Here is an 18,557-nt window from a genome sequence, read left to right as displayed (position 1 = left end):
CATTGACTTCTATAGAATCCTGCAAGCCTTTAGATGGCACATTTTTACATTTGAGTTTTTGAACTTGAATGATGATAAATCTGCCCCTAATCTCATATCTAAGTATCATTTAAAAAGAACCTATACTGCACTTAGGGTCGGACTGGCCCACTGGGATACCAGGAAAAATTCCGGTGGGCCCTGACCATATCAGGCCCTACTAACTGCCCAGCCTAAAGGTAACCATACACACTGGTGAGGTCGCCAAGCGAGTGGATCTTCTCCCGATATCCCCACCTACGGGTGGGCAATATCAGGCTAATTTAGTAATTTGGCCCTGGGGCCAAACGATCAAATTAGAACGATGTCTATAGGCGTCCACTGGTTCAGGGACCGCATTAATGAGCCGATGCGGTCCCCGACTAAAGGTGGCCATACATGAGCAATTCCAATTTCGTGCAACCAAATCGTACCAAGTCGTTCCCACTCTCCGCTGACGTTCAGGGCTGAATCATCAGATATGGAGGTAGAAACAATAGAAATTCTACCTCCACCTGGCGATTCAGCCCTAGATTTAGATTTTGCTTGAGTGCCTTCAATGGCACCCGATCAAAATCTTTTAACCTGGCTAATCGACAAGTCAACCGATAGCCGCAGCATTCTGCAATATCAGTCACCTCTTCGTGCCACTATACATGCACCGAATATCGTACAAAACAAGGTTTTGTGCATTAATATCGGTGCGTGTATTAACTGATAGCGTTGTGCAGTTTAATTGACTTTACCCCGTAAGTTCCAAATGTACCCTTACTGGCCACACAGAGTCAAGGTGGTATACCACTGAGTTACCAAGTGCCTAAATGTGGCCATGCAGTCTGTCATTTACTTGAATGGAACCTGTCCATCACAAGCAGTAATAAGATTTAGGTCAGGAGTTTTTTGGGAATGAAATCTTCCTAGTGTCAAACAGATGCATATATTTAAGTAAATGACAGGTTCCATGGCCACTTTCAGGTGCTTCTTTGGTGAATGTGCCCTGCGTGCCATAGCCCTTCTAGTTATTTCTATATATCTCCTGAATCAACTAGTAATACAAATTAGGCAGATCAAGGTAGCCTGTTATGCATTGGATAAACAATCCATTTATACTTTTCTCATAGTTTTTTGTTTTTTTTTAAAAAAGTTGTTTAGGAATGGAATATTTGGCCTTAGAAACCTGAGCTAAACATTGAGAGGGTGAACCTCACAGGAATTCTGATTAATCTGACAAACTGTCTCCCCTTGGGCACCCAGTACATTAGGGCCAGTAGCTGGGAATGATGTTTGGTTAGTGAGACCCGGCCGAGGTATGCAGCTCTTGCCTCGGGGCATGAAATGAGCACCTGCAAGGTGACTCCGCCATGTGAATTAGTCTCAACGCCATCTGCGGCTGAATTAGAAAAGGAAGAAAGGAGTCTCCTATTGTCCAACACTTGGCTCTGATCTCTCAATAGATATTGTTTGAAAACTGCACTGTGCTTTTAATGCGGCAGAGATGAAAGGGACATTATGTGTGCTCATTATGGCAATAAAACAAACTGCCATCCCAGTTTAAAAAAAAAAAGTGATTTTAAAGGTGAATAAGCAAAAGCGAATATCACTGAGGCCAGAAAAGGTTTGTCTGGGGCTTTGGATTCATGAGAAAGCCCATGTACGGGGACTGTGTGCTAATTTGATGCACTGGAAAGGTCAAACAGCAGGGACTAAAGGTGGGAATACATTGGCCTATCTTGTAGGTAGCCAAGCAATTTGCTGTTTGTTAGGCCAACATAACTAGAATAGCTGCTGTTCCCTCTCAGTTCCCTTTAGGCCCAGACTGGCAATCTGAGGGTTCTGGCAAATGCCAGACGGCCTGCTGTAAGATGCCATAGACAAGATATTTTCAAGACAACCTTTTCAAGGTTTTAAGATGTAAGTAGTTCTTCTACTGCTGTTTATATTGGCCGGTGAGCAGAAAATTAAGTTAGTGAGAAAAGTCTTGTCATGTTGCTCTGCTTACAACTGACCTGAGGAACATCAGATGACTCTTCTTTGCTCACTAAATTAATTTTCGGAGCAACATCACAAGGCTTTCCTACTCTCAGAAAGTTCATTTTCTGGCCACTAGAAAGAAGTGATCAGCAAGTGGCGCTATTGTTTCAAATTCATTTTATTAGCAGCTTAAAGAGCTAGGGGGAAAAATATTGATGTAAATTACAAAAGTGCTCAGAGGAGCACTCTAAGCGGTTTTATATTTTGTTGTTGAGGGTTTACATTGCCATTAACTGAGAAAACTATGAAATGAGATGTGAAGAAATAACATGCATGTACTGTAGAGGCATATTTATTATACTGTGTAAGCCAACAACACTGGTGATATTGCCCATAGTAACCAACCAGCAATAAGATTTGAACAGTCACCTACAACCTAGAAAACAAAAGCAAAGATCTGATTGGTTGCTATCACCAGTGTTGTGGGCTTACACACTATAATAAATATGCCCCAATATGGATATTTGCTTTGTGTTTTGCTGTTGTTTTTGGCTTTTTTGATCAGTGATCAGTGCTGGGAAATGTTTTAACAGTGTGGCAAGATCAAAGAAAAGCAGGCATTGACAGGATTAATACATTTCACAAACATTTTGCTTGTGCCACCGCTTGCTTCATGCTGTGAGCGCCTGGCAGAGTGCATTAGTCATTTGGTTGCACCTGGGGCCGGTGTAACAACAAACAAACCACAGCATGTGTCACAGGTTGGAATGCTCAGCTGTGTTGACAGCATGCGTTGGCCCCAGGGAATACTGCTTATTTTTTGTTAAGCTTGACAATAAATAAAACTAAACACATGCTTTTAGAGCAAAATGAGTAAAGAAGGTGAAACAGACTCATTAGCCATTTAATGGGACTTGGGATAAACAGCATCAAGCCGAGCTCACAGGCCTAGCAATGCCAGAACGGCCACCCCAAGCGGACTCCAATAAGCATCAGCTGACTCATTTAAGTCCAAGCACAGGCCCCAAAGGTTACAACAGGGCAGTAGGTATATACGAGTAACAGCCATGTAATTAGTGTTTCAGTCATGTTCATTTGACCCATCTTTCCTTAATCGAAGAGTGGAGAAAAGATAAATGATCTGTTGAAGCCCCTGAGGTCTGTAGTTGGGCAGCCTTGCCCTATCCCACCTTCAGATTGTGCCATAAGGGGCATGTTGTTTCTGTTCCTTCTGTATAAGCAGTCAATAACACTGCAGTTACAGGTATGGGATCTATTAACTTGACAATTTACTGGTAATGGAGGTCCTAGATGGCCAGTCAAAAGGGCCAAAATAGTATCCCAAACTCATTACAACTTGAAACCAGTTATCCAGAAAGCTCAGATTTTAAAACATATTTCCTTTTTCTCTGTAATAATAAAACAGTACCTGTACTTGATCCCAACTAAGGTATAATTACCCCTTATTGGGGCAGAACAGTCCTATTGGGTTTATTTAATGGTTAAATGATTCCCTTTTCTCTGTAATAATAAAACAGTACCTGTACTTGATCCCAACTAAGATATAATTACCCCTTATTGGGGCAGAACAGCCCTATTGGGTTTATTTAATGGTTAAATGATTCCCTTTTCTCTGTAATAATAAAACAGTACCTGTACTTGATCCCAACTAAGATATAATTACCCCTTATTGGGGCAGAACAGCCCTATTGGGTTTATTTAATGGTTAAATGATTCCCTTTTCTCTGTAATAATAAAACAGTACCTGTACTTGATCCCAACTAAGATATAATTACCCCTTATTGGGGCAGAACAGCCCTATTGGGTTTATTTAATGGTTAAATGGTTCCCTTTCTCTGTAATAATAAAACAATACCTGTACTTGATCCCAACTAAGGTATAATTAATCCTTATTGGGGGCAGAACAGCCCTATTGGGTTTATTTAATGGTTAAATGATTCCCTTTTCTCTGTAATAATAAAACAGTACCTGTACTTGATCCCAACTAAGATATAATTAATCCTTATTGGATACAAAACAATCCCACTGGGGTTATTTAATGTTTAAATGATTTTTTAATTGATTTAACGTATGGAGATCTATTATGTAACATCCCATTAGCTGTGAATTCACACTGAGCACTTTTTTGACTGCGTTTCATTACCTTAGATCCCCTGCATTTTCCATGAAGTAAGCATGGAAATATCTAGATTCTAATTACACTTAATCATTAGAAATATGTTTTTAAAAAGAGCCATTTGTCATTGCAGCAGTTATACTACTAAAAATGCTCATGAGTCATGGGAGATAAAATGAATTAATTAGATTGTTATTTTCTAGTGTATGTACCTATCAACTCCTAATAGAGCCTGTATTCATTATGCACTGGATGATTTATGCTGTACTGATAAATGAACTACCCCAAATACATCCATTTGTCAAGAAAATCCACGTTTGATTGGTGCAAGTATGGCTGCTTGCATAGATTTATGATAAATTAGATCCCATAATGAGAATGGCTGCAGTGCTGCAACTGATTTGATTGTAGAACAGTCCAGCCCTGCGGGGGCCAGCGACTAAGAGTCGGGACTAGGACTGGTGTATCGAGGGACATATACGGCAGCCCTTTGAAAGCGAATGCAAAAAGTGACTTTACGGCTTTAGATGTTCTTTCAAAAGAATTTGCAAAAGCCGTATTTCTTTTCTGCTGATTTGGGAGGCATGTTGGGAATGCTATGGTGCTGCGCGTTCCAATTAGCAGTTCTATATTTATCTAACACTCGCCCATCCATCAGAGCAGTCTGTGAATAGTAGTACATGGGGAGCTACTGTGCGCTCACTAACAACACACTGCTCCAACTGGGATGTAAGCCTTAGATACAAGCAATTATACAATGTCTATAGAGCTTGCAATCTAATTGTTACTTAATTCCTGGAGCTCTTGTGATCAAGGTCTTGGGCTGTTGTGAGTTGTCACATAAACTGATAATTAGGGTTCAGATTTATTATGGGTATAGGTGGGTGAGGTGGGACATGCAAAATTATCTGCCCAAAATGCTTTTGTTATTACAAATTTGCCTGCAATATATTTGCTGGTAAATTTGCAATTAACGTTCCTTTCCTCCCCTTTTCTGAACTATTCCTCCACCCAACCTATGTTTTTAAGCCCTTCATCCCCTCTCCAACCGCTCCACTCTGTTCCAGACCCTCCCCTGATCCACCTATTCCCTGCCCCCAATCCACCCATTCCCTGCCTATCATGTCACTGACCCACACTTGTCATGTCACCACCCCACAAACGTCCCCACAGGCAAGTAGGGTGCCAGCAGTGTTGGACTGGGACCCCAGGGGCCCACCAGAAAACCTTAGACCCTAGGCCCCCTCTCCAAACTATTTGTCCACCTTTCCTCGTCCAGCCTCTTTATTCTCCTAGTCTCTTTTATTTACAAGCTAGCATCTATTCTTCCATCTATTTCTCCTCTTTGTTCCCATTTAGAAATAGGAAATAACCATGAAACAGGCCAAATGGTCAGGAGCAGGAGGGCCCACTGACACCTGGGCCCACCGGGAGTTTTCATGGTATCCTGGTGGGTCAGTCCGACACTGGGTGCCAGTGAAAAGGTGGCAACTCCAGCCACAAGGAAGGGCTCACAGGGCAGGAGTACCTGTGAGTATTATGTGTATGATTTGTTCATTGTAGCGAGTGGATATGAATAAAGTACCATTATCCCAAATCTATAAACAATCCCGTAGGCCTGCCACAGTTGTGAAAACTAAACCCTTTTCCAATCATGAGAAAATGTTACCCCTTTGTACAGAGAAAGCAGAGCAAGACTGAGATTTGGTGTCAGAACGATGAGCAGATGGTTGAGAATCCTGGCAGAGCGGGAATAGACTGAAGATTTTACATGCTAAGGCCTTTTGGCACCAAAATCTCTTATACCAGCCTTCCAGTTCCAGCTCTTAGTTCCATAGAAGGGAATGGGAAACAACATGAAATGATTCCTGCAGATGAATATCAAATATTTTATTTGTGTGCCTCATTTCTACCATGGCCCACCTCTTACACTGTTCAATGGGTCCATCATTATTGTCCTTGTGTGTTGTTGGGTATAAAAGCTTCTCTTATTGGTTTCACTTAAAATACTAGGGATGAAGGTTTATTTACTATCACAAATACATATGTAATTAGAGAAGAGTGTCATCCATGTTTCCTGTATATCAGTAAACTGTTTACGGAGTTCCTTAACCACATGTTGGTCCAAAGAGAAAACCCTGATGAGTAAGACTAGCGATGAAGACAACAATGTTCTAAGTGCTTAATAATTCAAAAGAAATGTTGTCATGTACCTCTACAGTTTGTATTCCAGTTGTTTTATCTTGGAACTAGGTGTCAGCCCTTGTAACAGTGCTTTCTGTTGAGGATCACTTCCCATTGACTTGCTGCAGTAACAACAATTGACGTGATGAATAGGAGAGGAAAGTATTAAAACATAGAAGTAATCATCATTCAGCCTCAGAATGAATGTGTTTGACCCTGGCAACCAATCTGGTAACCTGGGAAGGTGCAGAAATCCAAAAGAAATAATTGAGCACAGTTGGAAATGGTCTTTGAACATCAATGCCCACATTCAAGGTCAGGTTTGCGCTTTAATTGTTGTGCAGATATGAAAAGTCATGTATCGCACCCATTCAGACTTTCCTGGCCTTGGCTTCTTTAAACTGCACAACCTGAATGCAAACGGAACAGCCACAGAACAGAAATTTAATCACTGCATTTCCTCTGTCTGGTTCACATCACAGGATTTATTAGGCAATTATGCATAAAAGAAACCATGTCCCAGAGCCTTTAAATGAGTATAAATAGCGTGTGCTTGGAGAGCAAAGCCTTGACTATAAATGGGACGATATTATTTTTTTATGTAGAGATTTTCTGTGTATTGTACCACCAAAGCCAGAAGAGCCTTACATGCTTACCGGAGCTTTCCTTACTGTAAGAAATCCAGAATAATTGCTTCCATCGTAGATACTGGAGGCACAAAGATTTGCACTATTTAGTAAATAAGCATAGCTTGCTTCTGGATGGTAAGGTGTGGTTGCCAAGCAGTTGATTGACCATGCAGAAAACTTGGTTGGCAGATGAGTGCCTTCAGTATCTATCCTCTATCTGTCTATCTATTTGTCTAATCTAATAATCTATCTATTAATATATCTATCTTTCACTCTATATCATCTACTGTCTATCTATCTATCTATCTATCTATCTATCTATCTATCTATCTATCTATCTATCTATCTATCTATCTATCTATCTATCTATCTATCTATCACAGTTATGTATGTGCATGGAAGTCACTGGCCTTCCTGATCCAGTTTTGCATGTATGTGCAGTGCTAGGTGGCACAATATCTTATCATCTCTGGTGTGACCATCTATAGGGATACCAAAACCTTTACTGTACCCATGGCTAGTTTTATAGAAGGGCATAAAGGACAAATGATGGCATTGGCTTTCTCAACCTTTTTACCTGCCTGCCTCCTGGTTAAACATTTGCTATGGCCTTCACTTATAGAAGGTGCCTACAATTAGGCCTGAACTGGCAATCTGTAGATTCAGGCAAATGCCAGAGGGGCTGCTGTAAGATGCCATAGACAGTCACTATTTATTGGGCTGTTTGGGCCTCTGTGTACTTTAAATGCCAGGGCCTATTTTGAATTCAGTTCAGACCTGGCTACAATTATATATTTTTTTCCAAAGGGAACTTGTCAAATGTTGCACTCAGTTGTCTTTCGCCATTAACAAGAGATGAAGCATGCTGGAAATCTGTGTTTTATGTGGTGTATATTTGCAATAGGAATGCCCTGGGGTCTCCTATATCCCTAAGCTGCTGTTAGGCTTTGCACTAGGTGGAGTTCTAGTGACATCCTGTGGTACTGAACATTTTAAATGTTAACGGCACACCAGCCTAATAACGGGGCATTATATTGTTGTTATTATTTATTTATAAAGCAGCAATATAATCTGCAGTACTGTACAGAAATGCCGTTTGATGCCAATGTTATTAATAGGAAACAAAGTTAAAAATATTTGAAGGCCGGTGGGTTGTTTTTTTCTAGAAAATTGGCAACCCTAAGTACGTACCCACTAAGCAGACTGCATTCAAATACTGACGAATACAAGAGGGCCCTGACCATTGGAGCTTACAGTCTAAAAGAAATAAATATGTTTAAAGCTGAACTGTGAGGTGAAACTGTCAGGGTTGGGGTTGTTTTCTCTGGAAAAGAGGCGCTTGCGTGGGGACATGATAAGTCTGTACAAGTACATTAGAGGGGGTTATAGGCAGATAGGGGGTGTTCTTTTTTCCCATAGAAACGATCAACGCACCAGAGGCCCCCCCTTTAGATTAGAGGAACGGAGCAGCGTAGGGGGGTTTTCACGGTGAGGGCAGTGAGGTTGGGGAATGCCCTTCCTAGTGATGTGGTAATGGCAGATTCTGTTAATGCCTATAAGAGGGGCCTGGATGAGTTCTTGAACAATCAGAATATCCAAGGCTATTGTGATACTAATATCTACAGTTAGTACTAGTGGTTGTATATATAGTTTATGTATGTGAGTGTATAGATTGGTAGGTGTGGGTTGTGTGTGCTGGGTTTACTTGGAAGGGTTGAACTTGATGGACTCTGGTCTTTTTTCAACCCTATGTAACTATGAGTTACTCATTTTTGGATCTGACACAAAGCTGATATTGCAGTATAAAGACCTTTTAGTTGTAAAGCCCCCAATTTCCTGTATACACTATATTGGGCATCCTTATAATGGCGTGACGCTGGTGACGGGTTAAAGGATTTATGGTATATGTATTTTTTGTAACCCAGCGCTTTCATTGACTTGAGTCAATGCCTTGGACACATCTGGCTTTGGTTAATGATACACTGTATTGGATATAGAAAATGAAAGCAACCTGCCCAAAGTGCAGCCGTAACAAAGGCCAATTGTATTCTGCAAGCGCAGAGCCATGACAGTATCTCCCATCTACGCTGCTTTGCATGGGTCATGGTACTGACCTGTTTATGGAAGATTGAGTGATACAATGGTGGAGTGGGGGGGGGGGTAATTTTGGCTTCTTTATAATTAATTAATAGGAAATGTAATGTTTTTATTGTTTATCCGCTAGAGCAAGAGATGCTTTAAGCTACAGGGTGTTTTTAAACATACTGCCATTATTGCTTCTATTGATCTGAGCTGACAGGTTGCCGGAGTCAGTGTGACATTAAAAGAGGCCGTACAGTAAAATGTCATGTACCAAATACTTATTTTGAAGAACAGGGTGGAGCAGTCTGTGTGCCTTTCAATATTAAAGGGACAGGTTTGCACAAAATACCTTTGCTAAAAATTAGTACATTAGATAGGACTTGTGTTGAAATTACATTCTGCCTATTGTTCCCTAATTTTTTTTTTTTTGCACTAATTTAAAAGCTGGGCTATGTTTACTGAACTCCCGTCCCCCTTTCTTTATAAACTGCCTGTTTGTTCAGAGCTCCCTATCTGTCTTTGAACAAAAAAAACCCTCCCTTTTCTAAGCAGCAGCCCTTGGAGCAGTTCATTATCAGGGGCTTCTCAGTGGACCGATAATTTGTTTTATCAGCTCCTTTGAAGTTCTTTGGGACCAGGAGGAGCACTGGCTTCATATTTATTTATAACAGAAACCATAGATATTTCTTAATAAAAACCATAGGCAAAAAGTATTCATTCAGATGATGTTGAAAAGGGGTGTATACTGTCCCTTTAATTGCAACTGCCAGCAATGCCATTATGGAGAATAAAGGTTCTATATGGGTGCTGGTTCACTAAGGGGCCCAAACCTGTGCCTTTTAGAGCACCATACACATAGCACTTGCACCAACCCCCTTACCCTATGCAGTGCTGTGCCCCATAATAAAGCATAGCACAAAGGCACAAAGAGTTCTGCCTGACATAAGTGGGTGCAAGGAAAAAAATTATGTTTTGTTTTTTTTGAACTTTACCTCCATTAGTTAATTACCCCTTCAGTGTCAAACGAAGTCAGATTTTTGTGGTTTTGACATTCATAAACCCTAATTGGTTTGTTTATAGCATGGGATTAAAACTGTCTTTATGACCTCCACAATAACAAAACATTCGCTGGAAAGCTAATAAAGGCAGCGCCGCAGTTCCAGGGTGTATGTGGCTACTAAGCTGCTGTCAAGACTACAGTAAAGTACTATCTGCCAAAACTGGACTCTCTGCTTTACACATGGGCAAGTGATTTAGCCCTAGAAATAACCCAGGCAGGAAGTATTAAGGCCAGGGCTGGCCTGCACCCCCTGGCATTGTGGTCTGTACTTGGATTTTTTTATCCAACACGAGGTGCCGCCAGACTGAGGAAAAAGTGCTGCCTTAATGAGCACTAAAGGGCACGCTCTTGACCCTACTAACCTTGATTGAGTGACAAGGGACAGTTAATAAGGTATTTAAATGTTTTCTGCACAAACAAACCGCTTATTGCTTGCTGTTAGTTACCATGTAGTTAGTGCCTTGGGTGCATGATTGGGGCTCTACAGAATGTGGAGAGTTAACATTCACGGAACACTCAACAAATGACTCACAAAGGGGTATTAACTAGATGATGATAGCTTTGATGGTAAGGACAGCTTCTAGCTCGCTGGCTTTCAGCTAACCATGCCAGTAAAAACAGCTGGAGGCCCCAGCTACAAGAGAAGCGTGTCCCAAGGGGGAGCAGCACCGTGTCAGCACGCCAGCAGGGCAGCAGCTGGGTGGCATGCCTCTTATCACCAGTGTCTGCTTCAGAATGGAGACGGGAGGGTTCACAGCAGCTCTTCAGCCCCAGTACGAAGATTAACCTGAGCCTTGGGTGGAATTTCAGAAGTACATTTGATCTGTGTCGAAGGAGTGCGCTCAGGTTTTTGGCTAGAGCCCAGGCTAGTGTGGATGAAGGCAATGTGATCTCTTCCGAGCCGGTGTCTGTGTGCAAGTGTATATCAATTTCTTAACATCATAGGATGAGGGTTAAAAGATATGTGCCGTATTCCTAGACTTTCTAATGCCACAGTAAAACTTTGGCCTACACACCCACAGCAGATGCTCTTTATCATTTCCACTCACTGCATCATTTGGGGTGTCTTAGGTCTGAAGGTCAGTTAGGGTGAGACTTGGTGAGGATGCCCATTTGCTCTCCTTAATACCCCTGGAAGGTCAGTCATGGAATAAAAACATATGCAATGATGTCTATGTGTTCTTGGGACTGTAGTGACATGTATTGGCCAAATACGTTTGTTTAGGTCTGTAACCTTGTTATAAGCCAGGAGGGCCCTGAAAGAGCGTTGGACAGTAATGTAGGGGGCATGAAATGAAGATTCAAGCATAAAGAGAGTACGCATAGTAGGTAGAAGGTGGCACACAGCACCAGGGTTTTCAGGATTTAATTGGTCACTGCTGTCTTTATCCACCTGGTTGTGGTTGGTTTATATCCAGGGTTTAGATGAATTTGAATTGTTGTCAATGAACAAGGCAAAGCTTGAAGCAAAATTGACAAACAAAGTAGATTTATTTTCCAACTTTTATCTAAAATGATAACTTGAAGTAAAGGGGGACATCGAAGGAGAAAAGCACTTTTGTTGTCAGACAAGGGGCACAGCATAGCTTCCCCCCCCCCCAAACTGAGAGCAATGGTTCCTCAACTGATGGGTGACCCACATAGGGCATGGCATGGAGGACAACTACAGTAACATTTGAGGGAGAATCCTTATTTGAGGGAGTATGTATGTAAGTATGTATAACTTTATTTATAAAGCGCCACAAGGGTACGCAGCGCTGTACAGTCTTACAGAATACAAAATTACACACAGGGAGGACAAGTGATATAATAAATAAATACAATAAATACATATATGTATACATATATATATATATAAGTGCCATGTGGTATGAGACACAGTAGGAAGGAGGTCCCTGCCCAGTAGAGCTTACAATCTGAGTGGTTGGGTAACATACAGGCACAAACTGGAAGGTAAGAGTGCATCAGGTATGGGCATTTGCCCTTAAGCGCAGGACTGGGCAAAATAATGTCTTAGTGCTCCAGAAGGGAACAGCTGAGTTTTTTCTTAAAGAGAGTGGGTGAGTTTTCCCTACGGAGGGATTCAGGGATGGAGTTCCAGAGGTAAGGAGCAGCGAGATAGAAAGGTTTAAGATGGAGGGATTCAGGGATAGAGTTCCAGAGGGAAGGGGCAGTGAGACAGAAAGGTTTAAGAGAGCGCAGTGAGTGTGGATGGTGTAAAGAGACGGAGGCTCTGAGAGGAGCGGAGGAGACGACCAGGAACATGCAGGGAGACCAGTGAAGAAATGTAGTGAGGAGCAGAGGAGTGAAGGGCTTTGAATGTCAGCAGAAGGATTTTGTAAGCTATCCTTTGAGTAATATTGTAATGAGCTAACCTAATGTTATACTTCAAAGGGGGCCACAAAAGAATCTGCTCTAGAATAAAAAAGTTTTCCCTAAGGTACTGAGCTTCTTGGCGTCATTCCTACATAAAGGTCATCAAAGCTCTGTGCTTTTAACCAAATAGTGCTTGTATCTTTTTCTTTGTGTTTTATACAAAGTATTTTATTCAGTAGAAATACAGTGACTCAGCAGAGAACTAAGAGGTTTGTATCATGTAAGTGAGGCATCTGTTACCTGGCTGAACCACTAACCCACATAAAGATGACGTGGGTGCATAGTTTAAATAGTCCAATTATTGCCCACGGCTTGAAGTGGCAGTAAAATCAACCAATAATTAGGCCTCTATATTTAAGCCAGTGCTTCTCCCATTTCTACTGAACTTTAAAACAAAAGCCCCTGCCGGTGGACTATTAAGGGACAATAACTGATAAAAAGGGCTTCATACCAAGTATGCAGCTCTCCCTTAGTGATTGGTGGGATTCAGGCTTTTGAGCATGTGGTCTGGCTTTTTATCGGGGGCCATGGTTTGTCTGCTCTTGTCTTGGAGTCATTTCTTTGTTCCCAGTTGGGAGAGGACTCAATTCAAATACTGCACAGGTGATTGGAAAACTGTGCCAGATATAGAACCACACCTATAAAAATGTTCCCATTTCCCCTGGTATTTGTTGATTTCGTAATCTTTTCAATTATCCCTAAAGGCTTTTATCTTTTTACAAGAAGTTTATAGCCATGCTGCCTGTGTATGGGGAAAGGTGAGAGGCATATACATTTCATTGCAGTTTTTTTCCAGTCCCCCCTTCTCATGGATTCTTCTCATCTGGCTCCCAAGATTAAAGGCTTATTGGGGGGTATGAACCTAGCAACCAAAGAGCTTGGACACCAACAGCTTGAGTCAATATAAGTTTGTAATCACTGATGTTCAATAACCTTATAGTTATAGTGACTTCTTACTAATTGTAACATGCAGGAACTGTGCAGGTTCTGTCCATTTAATGACAAAAGAAATTTAATTTTCCTTTTTCTTTTCCATCCCCTTTACCAGTTTAGTTGCAGTCTCTGCTCTATCTCTGCTCTAGCCATTTAGTGTCTCTGCCTAGAGTTACACAGCTTGTTTTACCTAAAAATCCCCAAATCCTTCTAAATTAAGGATTTCTCCAAGACTCTACCATTTAGTGTGTACGCTATTTCTGCCCTAGTGAATAACCTTGCGCCCATTACCAACCTTAGTTGCCAGTTTGCTCCCCAGTTTTATTGCTATATATGGTTCTTTCAGTGTCAGTGCGCCCATTACGAAACCCATTGTTGTACCAACAGCCCCTGGACAGTTATATTTTCCAAATAGATTTGTATCTGTGCATAATGCTCAGTGAATTGGTGAAGTTTCTCTATATGGTATGTAACTGGCAGTAGAATGTATTGGAGAAGGTATGTAGTCTGTGGGTTACAGATGGTTTGTAGTAAGAGAGGAGCAGATATTCATTTACAGGTATCTGTAGTATTATTCACATTGGTCAGATATTTCATTTTTTGCCCAGAGTACACGATTGCAATTGGCAGCCTTGGACTTAAAGTATCTCAACAGCAATAGGATACAATATAAAAGTCATTATTTATCTTTTACCTTTTAAAATCAAGTAACTTTATACAAGCTAGAAGAATAAAGCTTATGTGTTGGGGACTTTTCTACCTGTATCTCTCTGATCAGTGTTTAAGTGTTGCTAAGAGTTTGAATTCAAACACAGATAAAACAGCATATGTAGATTTTCACCATGTGCCAGTGTTCCCCACACTGGTGGGGCTTGGAGCAGGGGGGGCACCTAACTTGAAGGCCTCCAGAGTAGACTTCAAATGCCAATTTGAAGGTCAATTATGTTGAGAGCTAGGGTATGAACTAATTTGCTGCTCTAGATATTCTTGGAACTGTGACTGATTGGCTGATAAACCAATTATTTCTTATATCTACTGTATGTAACCTTGGTATAAGATGAGGGGGCCCTAACCAAAGGTGTTCCGGGGTAAGGTTTAAAATAAAAACGGATAACAATCACTGCTATGTAGTACTAATGCTTAGTCCTGCCCATGGCTTTATACAACTCTCGGTATTGCAATGGCATTATCATCTGTTGACAACAAACATAAAAACGGCCCATTATGGACTTATGTTAAATATATTATATTATAATCTGTTTCTTCCAACATTTCATCATTAAATAAGTAGTTCTTTCATATTTAATCCAGAACACTTATCTGCTCATACGTATGTACAATAAATATATGTGTGTGTGTGTGTATATATGTGCACATTATAGTGGTATAATGGATGGCTTCTGTATGTTATTCCCTATTCTAATTCTGTTTTGTTGTTTTTTTTTGCAGTGGCCTGAGGTGGTTTAAGTAATGATCCTCCGCTTTTATGCCATGGTGATCTCATACTTTTGTGCCATCTGCGCTGCCCCCTTCCAGAGCCAAAACACAGATTTGGATTATGGCCCTAATAACACATCCGACGCCTCAGACCTACACAAAGTACCCTACAACTTCAGTCATGTCTTGCAGCATGGTTTCTTCCCAGATTTGTCATCCACCTATTCCAACATGGCTGGTAAGGACTGGAACCTCTACTCACCTAGAGTGACACTTTCAAGTGAGGAGCCATCTGGACCTCCAATTCTTTTCTTGTCAGAGGAGACAGTGGCACATCCAGAAGCAGCCAACAAGACTTCTCGACTAAAAAGGGCCGCGGGAACTGACTCGGTCAGCTTTTCTCGCCGGGGAGAGCTCTCTGTGTGTGACAGTGTCAACGTCTGGGTTACCGATAAGCGTACAGCTGTGGATGACCGAGGTAAAACAGTGACTGTCATGTCTGAGATTCAGACTCTTACAGGACCACTGAAGCAATACTTCTTTGAGACCAAGTGCAATCCATCAGGCAGCACCACTAAAGGATGCCGAGGTGTGGACAAAAAGCACTGGATATCTGAGTGCAAAGCAAAACAATCTTATGTGAGGGCACTGACCATAGATGTCAACAAGCTTGTGGGTTGGCGTTGGATCCGCATTGACACAGCATGTGTCTGTACCTTGTTGAGTCGGACAGGAAGGACGTAAAAGACAAGGGTTGCAATATAGAGGGAAAAGGGTGATTCCTCTCGTTGCATTACTGTGGTTAGGGAATGAGGAGTGTTTATCCTTCATCTGTTTACAGCGTGGCACAAAGGCCTGCAATACACATTCCTGGAGTCTCAACACCAACGTCAATGTTTTATAGAAGAGGGTCCCAAGATGCACACAACTGGATATAAATGAGCACCCGAGAGGCCTTGTTCAGCAGTTCTGGAAGGAGAACCTTACTTTCCATTAGCTCACTCAGTGCCTTTTCACGTTAGTGTTCCCACGGCTGATACACGCATCATGGAATATTGTTGCAAGAATGGCAGAAAACCGCCACTTTCACCCATGCACTGTATTTACTTTCTTGCCTTTTTGCAAAGAGCTGGAAAGAATTTTATTGTATTGGGCAACATTGAACGTGAGAGACTCAGCTGAGACTCGGCTAAGCTGGTACATTTAATGTGAAGAAGGTCCTTGGAGCAGCAACTGATTCCCTCCCCCTTGGGGATGGTGTCTCCCCATTAGACAGCTTATACTGTAAGCTAGTATAAAGTGGTTATTCTATTTGTAAATTTTATATATATACATATATATATATTGAGAAATATAACTTATTTGCAACTAATTTTTATGGACTGCATGTCACTACTCGTAGTCTTTGGATCCTGCCTTTCACAGCATTTTTTTCTACCCCATATTTATTTTCTGTTGGCTTATAACCACATCCCGATTCCCTTTTAGATAAAATTAAAGTGAACCAATCAATTCACAGCAGTGCCCGACTGACCCACCCGATAAGGTACAGCTGTGGGTTTCAGATAGACTATTAACATTGATACTGACCTGCCATTGACCAAGTATATCCTTAAGGGGAAAATAATGTTTGTTTCTGAGTAAGCAGCGATGGAAGAAAATTCCTTTTCTGTTTACATTTTCATATATAGGAAGATTGCAATCCGCCATATTGTTTGCCTGGATTGTGGCGCCCTCCCTTGAAACCAACAACATTGTCCTAAAGCTGCAGATGTGACCCGCTCCCACTTATAGTTATAAAGGCAAATGTGTAGAGAAGGGATCTTCATGTACAGCTATTTCCCTTATATATCTGCCTATGTCAGGGGTGGGAAATGACAGATAACCCCACCTTATAAATAGGATATAGCTTCCCTGTATCCTACATTGTTATAATTATTATGTGCAGAACTTACTAGTACAATTGCTACTCAGAAGTACTTATGTCACTGGTGTACCTTCTTGAAATGTTCAATTTATTGTTAGATTTTGGTGAATGAAAGAAAATATAATTTAGCTAAAAACCCATGGAACCCACTAACTCCATGTTTGGGTTGGTCACAAGTAAAACTTATATTGGTGATGTTACCACCCATAACCTGCCCCTCCACTGATGGGTGAGCCTATATGTACCCTGCCCCCTCAGACATCACACAGGTTACGTATGGGAAGGGACAGATTATCCAGAGTTCGGTCCTGCCATTAACTTTCATCCCTCTCTGCGCTGCTGGTTCAGCAAAAGTCAGCTCTCCTTCAGCCAAGACTTAATTTTGCTTAGTGTTTATTGATAGGTCTGATAGCTTTGGGCTTTTACAGCATTGTCAGAACCAGCAGTGCAGAGAACAGCATGGAACAGATAGATACTGCTTTCTGTATTACAAAAACAAATTGTGGAAGAATCATGAAAGCAAGCATTTTTTAGGCATTATAATGCCATACTGTGGTCCGTAAAAATCCTTGTTTGGCAATATGTGACCCTAGGGCTACAGATGAGCTGCTCTGTCTGTAAATTCTAACACACCAACTATAGGATAAAAGTAGACCAATCTGCACCCCCACCCAATACACACATACGATCTTGGGAACAAGGACTCCATAGTCGCAGTGAGGGTGCTGAAATTTATTTCATTGCCTCCCAGCGTGAACAAATTAAGGATCAATCAGATATTTTATGTGTATATATATATATGCGTGTAGTAAGAGTCTGTGTGTGTGTATCCAGGGTAATGCCTTTGATAGAGTATCTGACTGGTACAAGATTGGAGGTATATAAAAAAAATATTCACCCAAAGGTGAAAGTGTATTAGAACGTCTTCAAAATGAAAAGTTTTTGTTTTTACCCCAAAATATATGTGGTTTAGTAGCTGCACATAACCTGATATCCATGGGCTTATCTACTCTCTTCCAGTCATGTGATTCTCACTCTCACCTAAAAGAGTCAGTGGTCCGAAATCCCTCTGTTCCATTATGTTATAACCCAGGGGCCCATTATCCGTTCACGCGAGTAGATGAGATCAAATAACCACAAGTCTTAATTACCTTTTCATGTCCCCCCCAGGCTGCAAGGATGTAAAGCAATCATTTGTGCTTGAGCATTGGCTAGGACTTGTTAGAAATCAGCTAAATATTACACACTGGTTCAGCTGATATTGTCCCATTAAATAGTAACTTTATACAATGAAATAACACACCATTCAGGGCAATGACCATTTCATTTTGTCACATCGTATATATAGATATATCTGAAGAAGTCATAAGGGACCAAAAGAACATGTAGGTGCTAAATTGCACTAGAGTGGTGAACTATAGCAACTAATCAGATACAGGTACGGTATCCAAAATGCTCGGAATGTGGGGTTTTCTGCATAAAGGGTCTTCCTGTAATGTGGATCTCCATTACATTTAAAGGGGGGTGTTTACTAAAACTTGTTTTTTTCTGGTTTGTATTTGTCTGAAACCATGGAAAAAAAACTAATTTCCCGAAATGGCAAATGTCATTTATCAAAAGATCTGAACTGAAAAAGCACAAACAAAAAAAAGTTGCAGAAAAAACGCAAAAACCGCAGCTTATCACATAATTATTTGTACACAAAAGCCAGCGTCAACAACCCTAAAACTTCTAAAACCATGAAGCAAAGAAACTTCTTGTAAAAAGAGACATCTGCCATTGACTTCTACACGATCTGCCATT

At 41.1% G+C, this 18,557-nt stretch overlaps 1 protein-coding gene across 1 annotated transcript in view; it reads left to right on the top strand.

Moving 5' to 3' along the window:
- ntf4 (neurotrophin 4) overlaps window positions 1–16,199 on the top strand; it is a 59,196-nt gene extending 42,997 nt beyond the window's left edge. Inside the window, exon 2 of the mRNA XM_002939236.5 lies at window positions 14,840–16,199. Within this exon, the coding sequence (XP_002939282.1) occupies window positions 14,861–15,571 (711 nt within the window). The 5' untranslated portion in view covers window positions 14,840–14,860 and the 3' untranslated portion in view covers window positions 15,572–16,199. The remainder of the gene's footprint in view (window positions 1–14,839) is intronic.
- The last annotated feature ends 2,358 nt before the right edge of the window (window positions 16,200–18,557 follow it).

This window comes from Xenopus tropicalis, chromosome 7 (genome assembly GCF_000004195.4).
Source record: "Xenopus tropicalis strain Nigerian chromosome 7, UCB_Xtro_10.0, whole genome shotgun sequence".
NCBI classification, from domain to species: Eukaryota; Metazoa; Chordata; class Amphibia; order Anura; family Pipidae; genus Xenopus; species Xenopus tropicalis.
The sequence above is the reverse complement of the archived record's forward strand: the minus strand, read 5'-3'. Positions and strand labels throughout refer to the sequence as shown.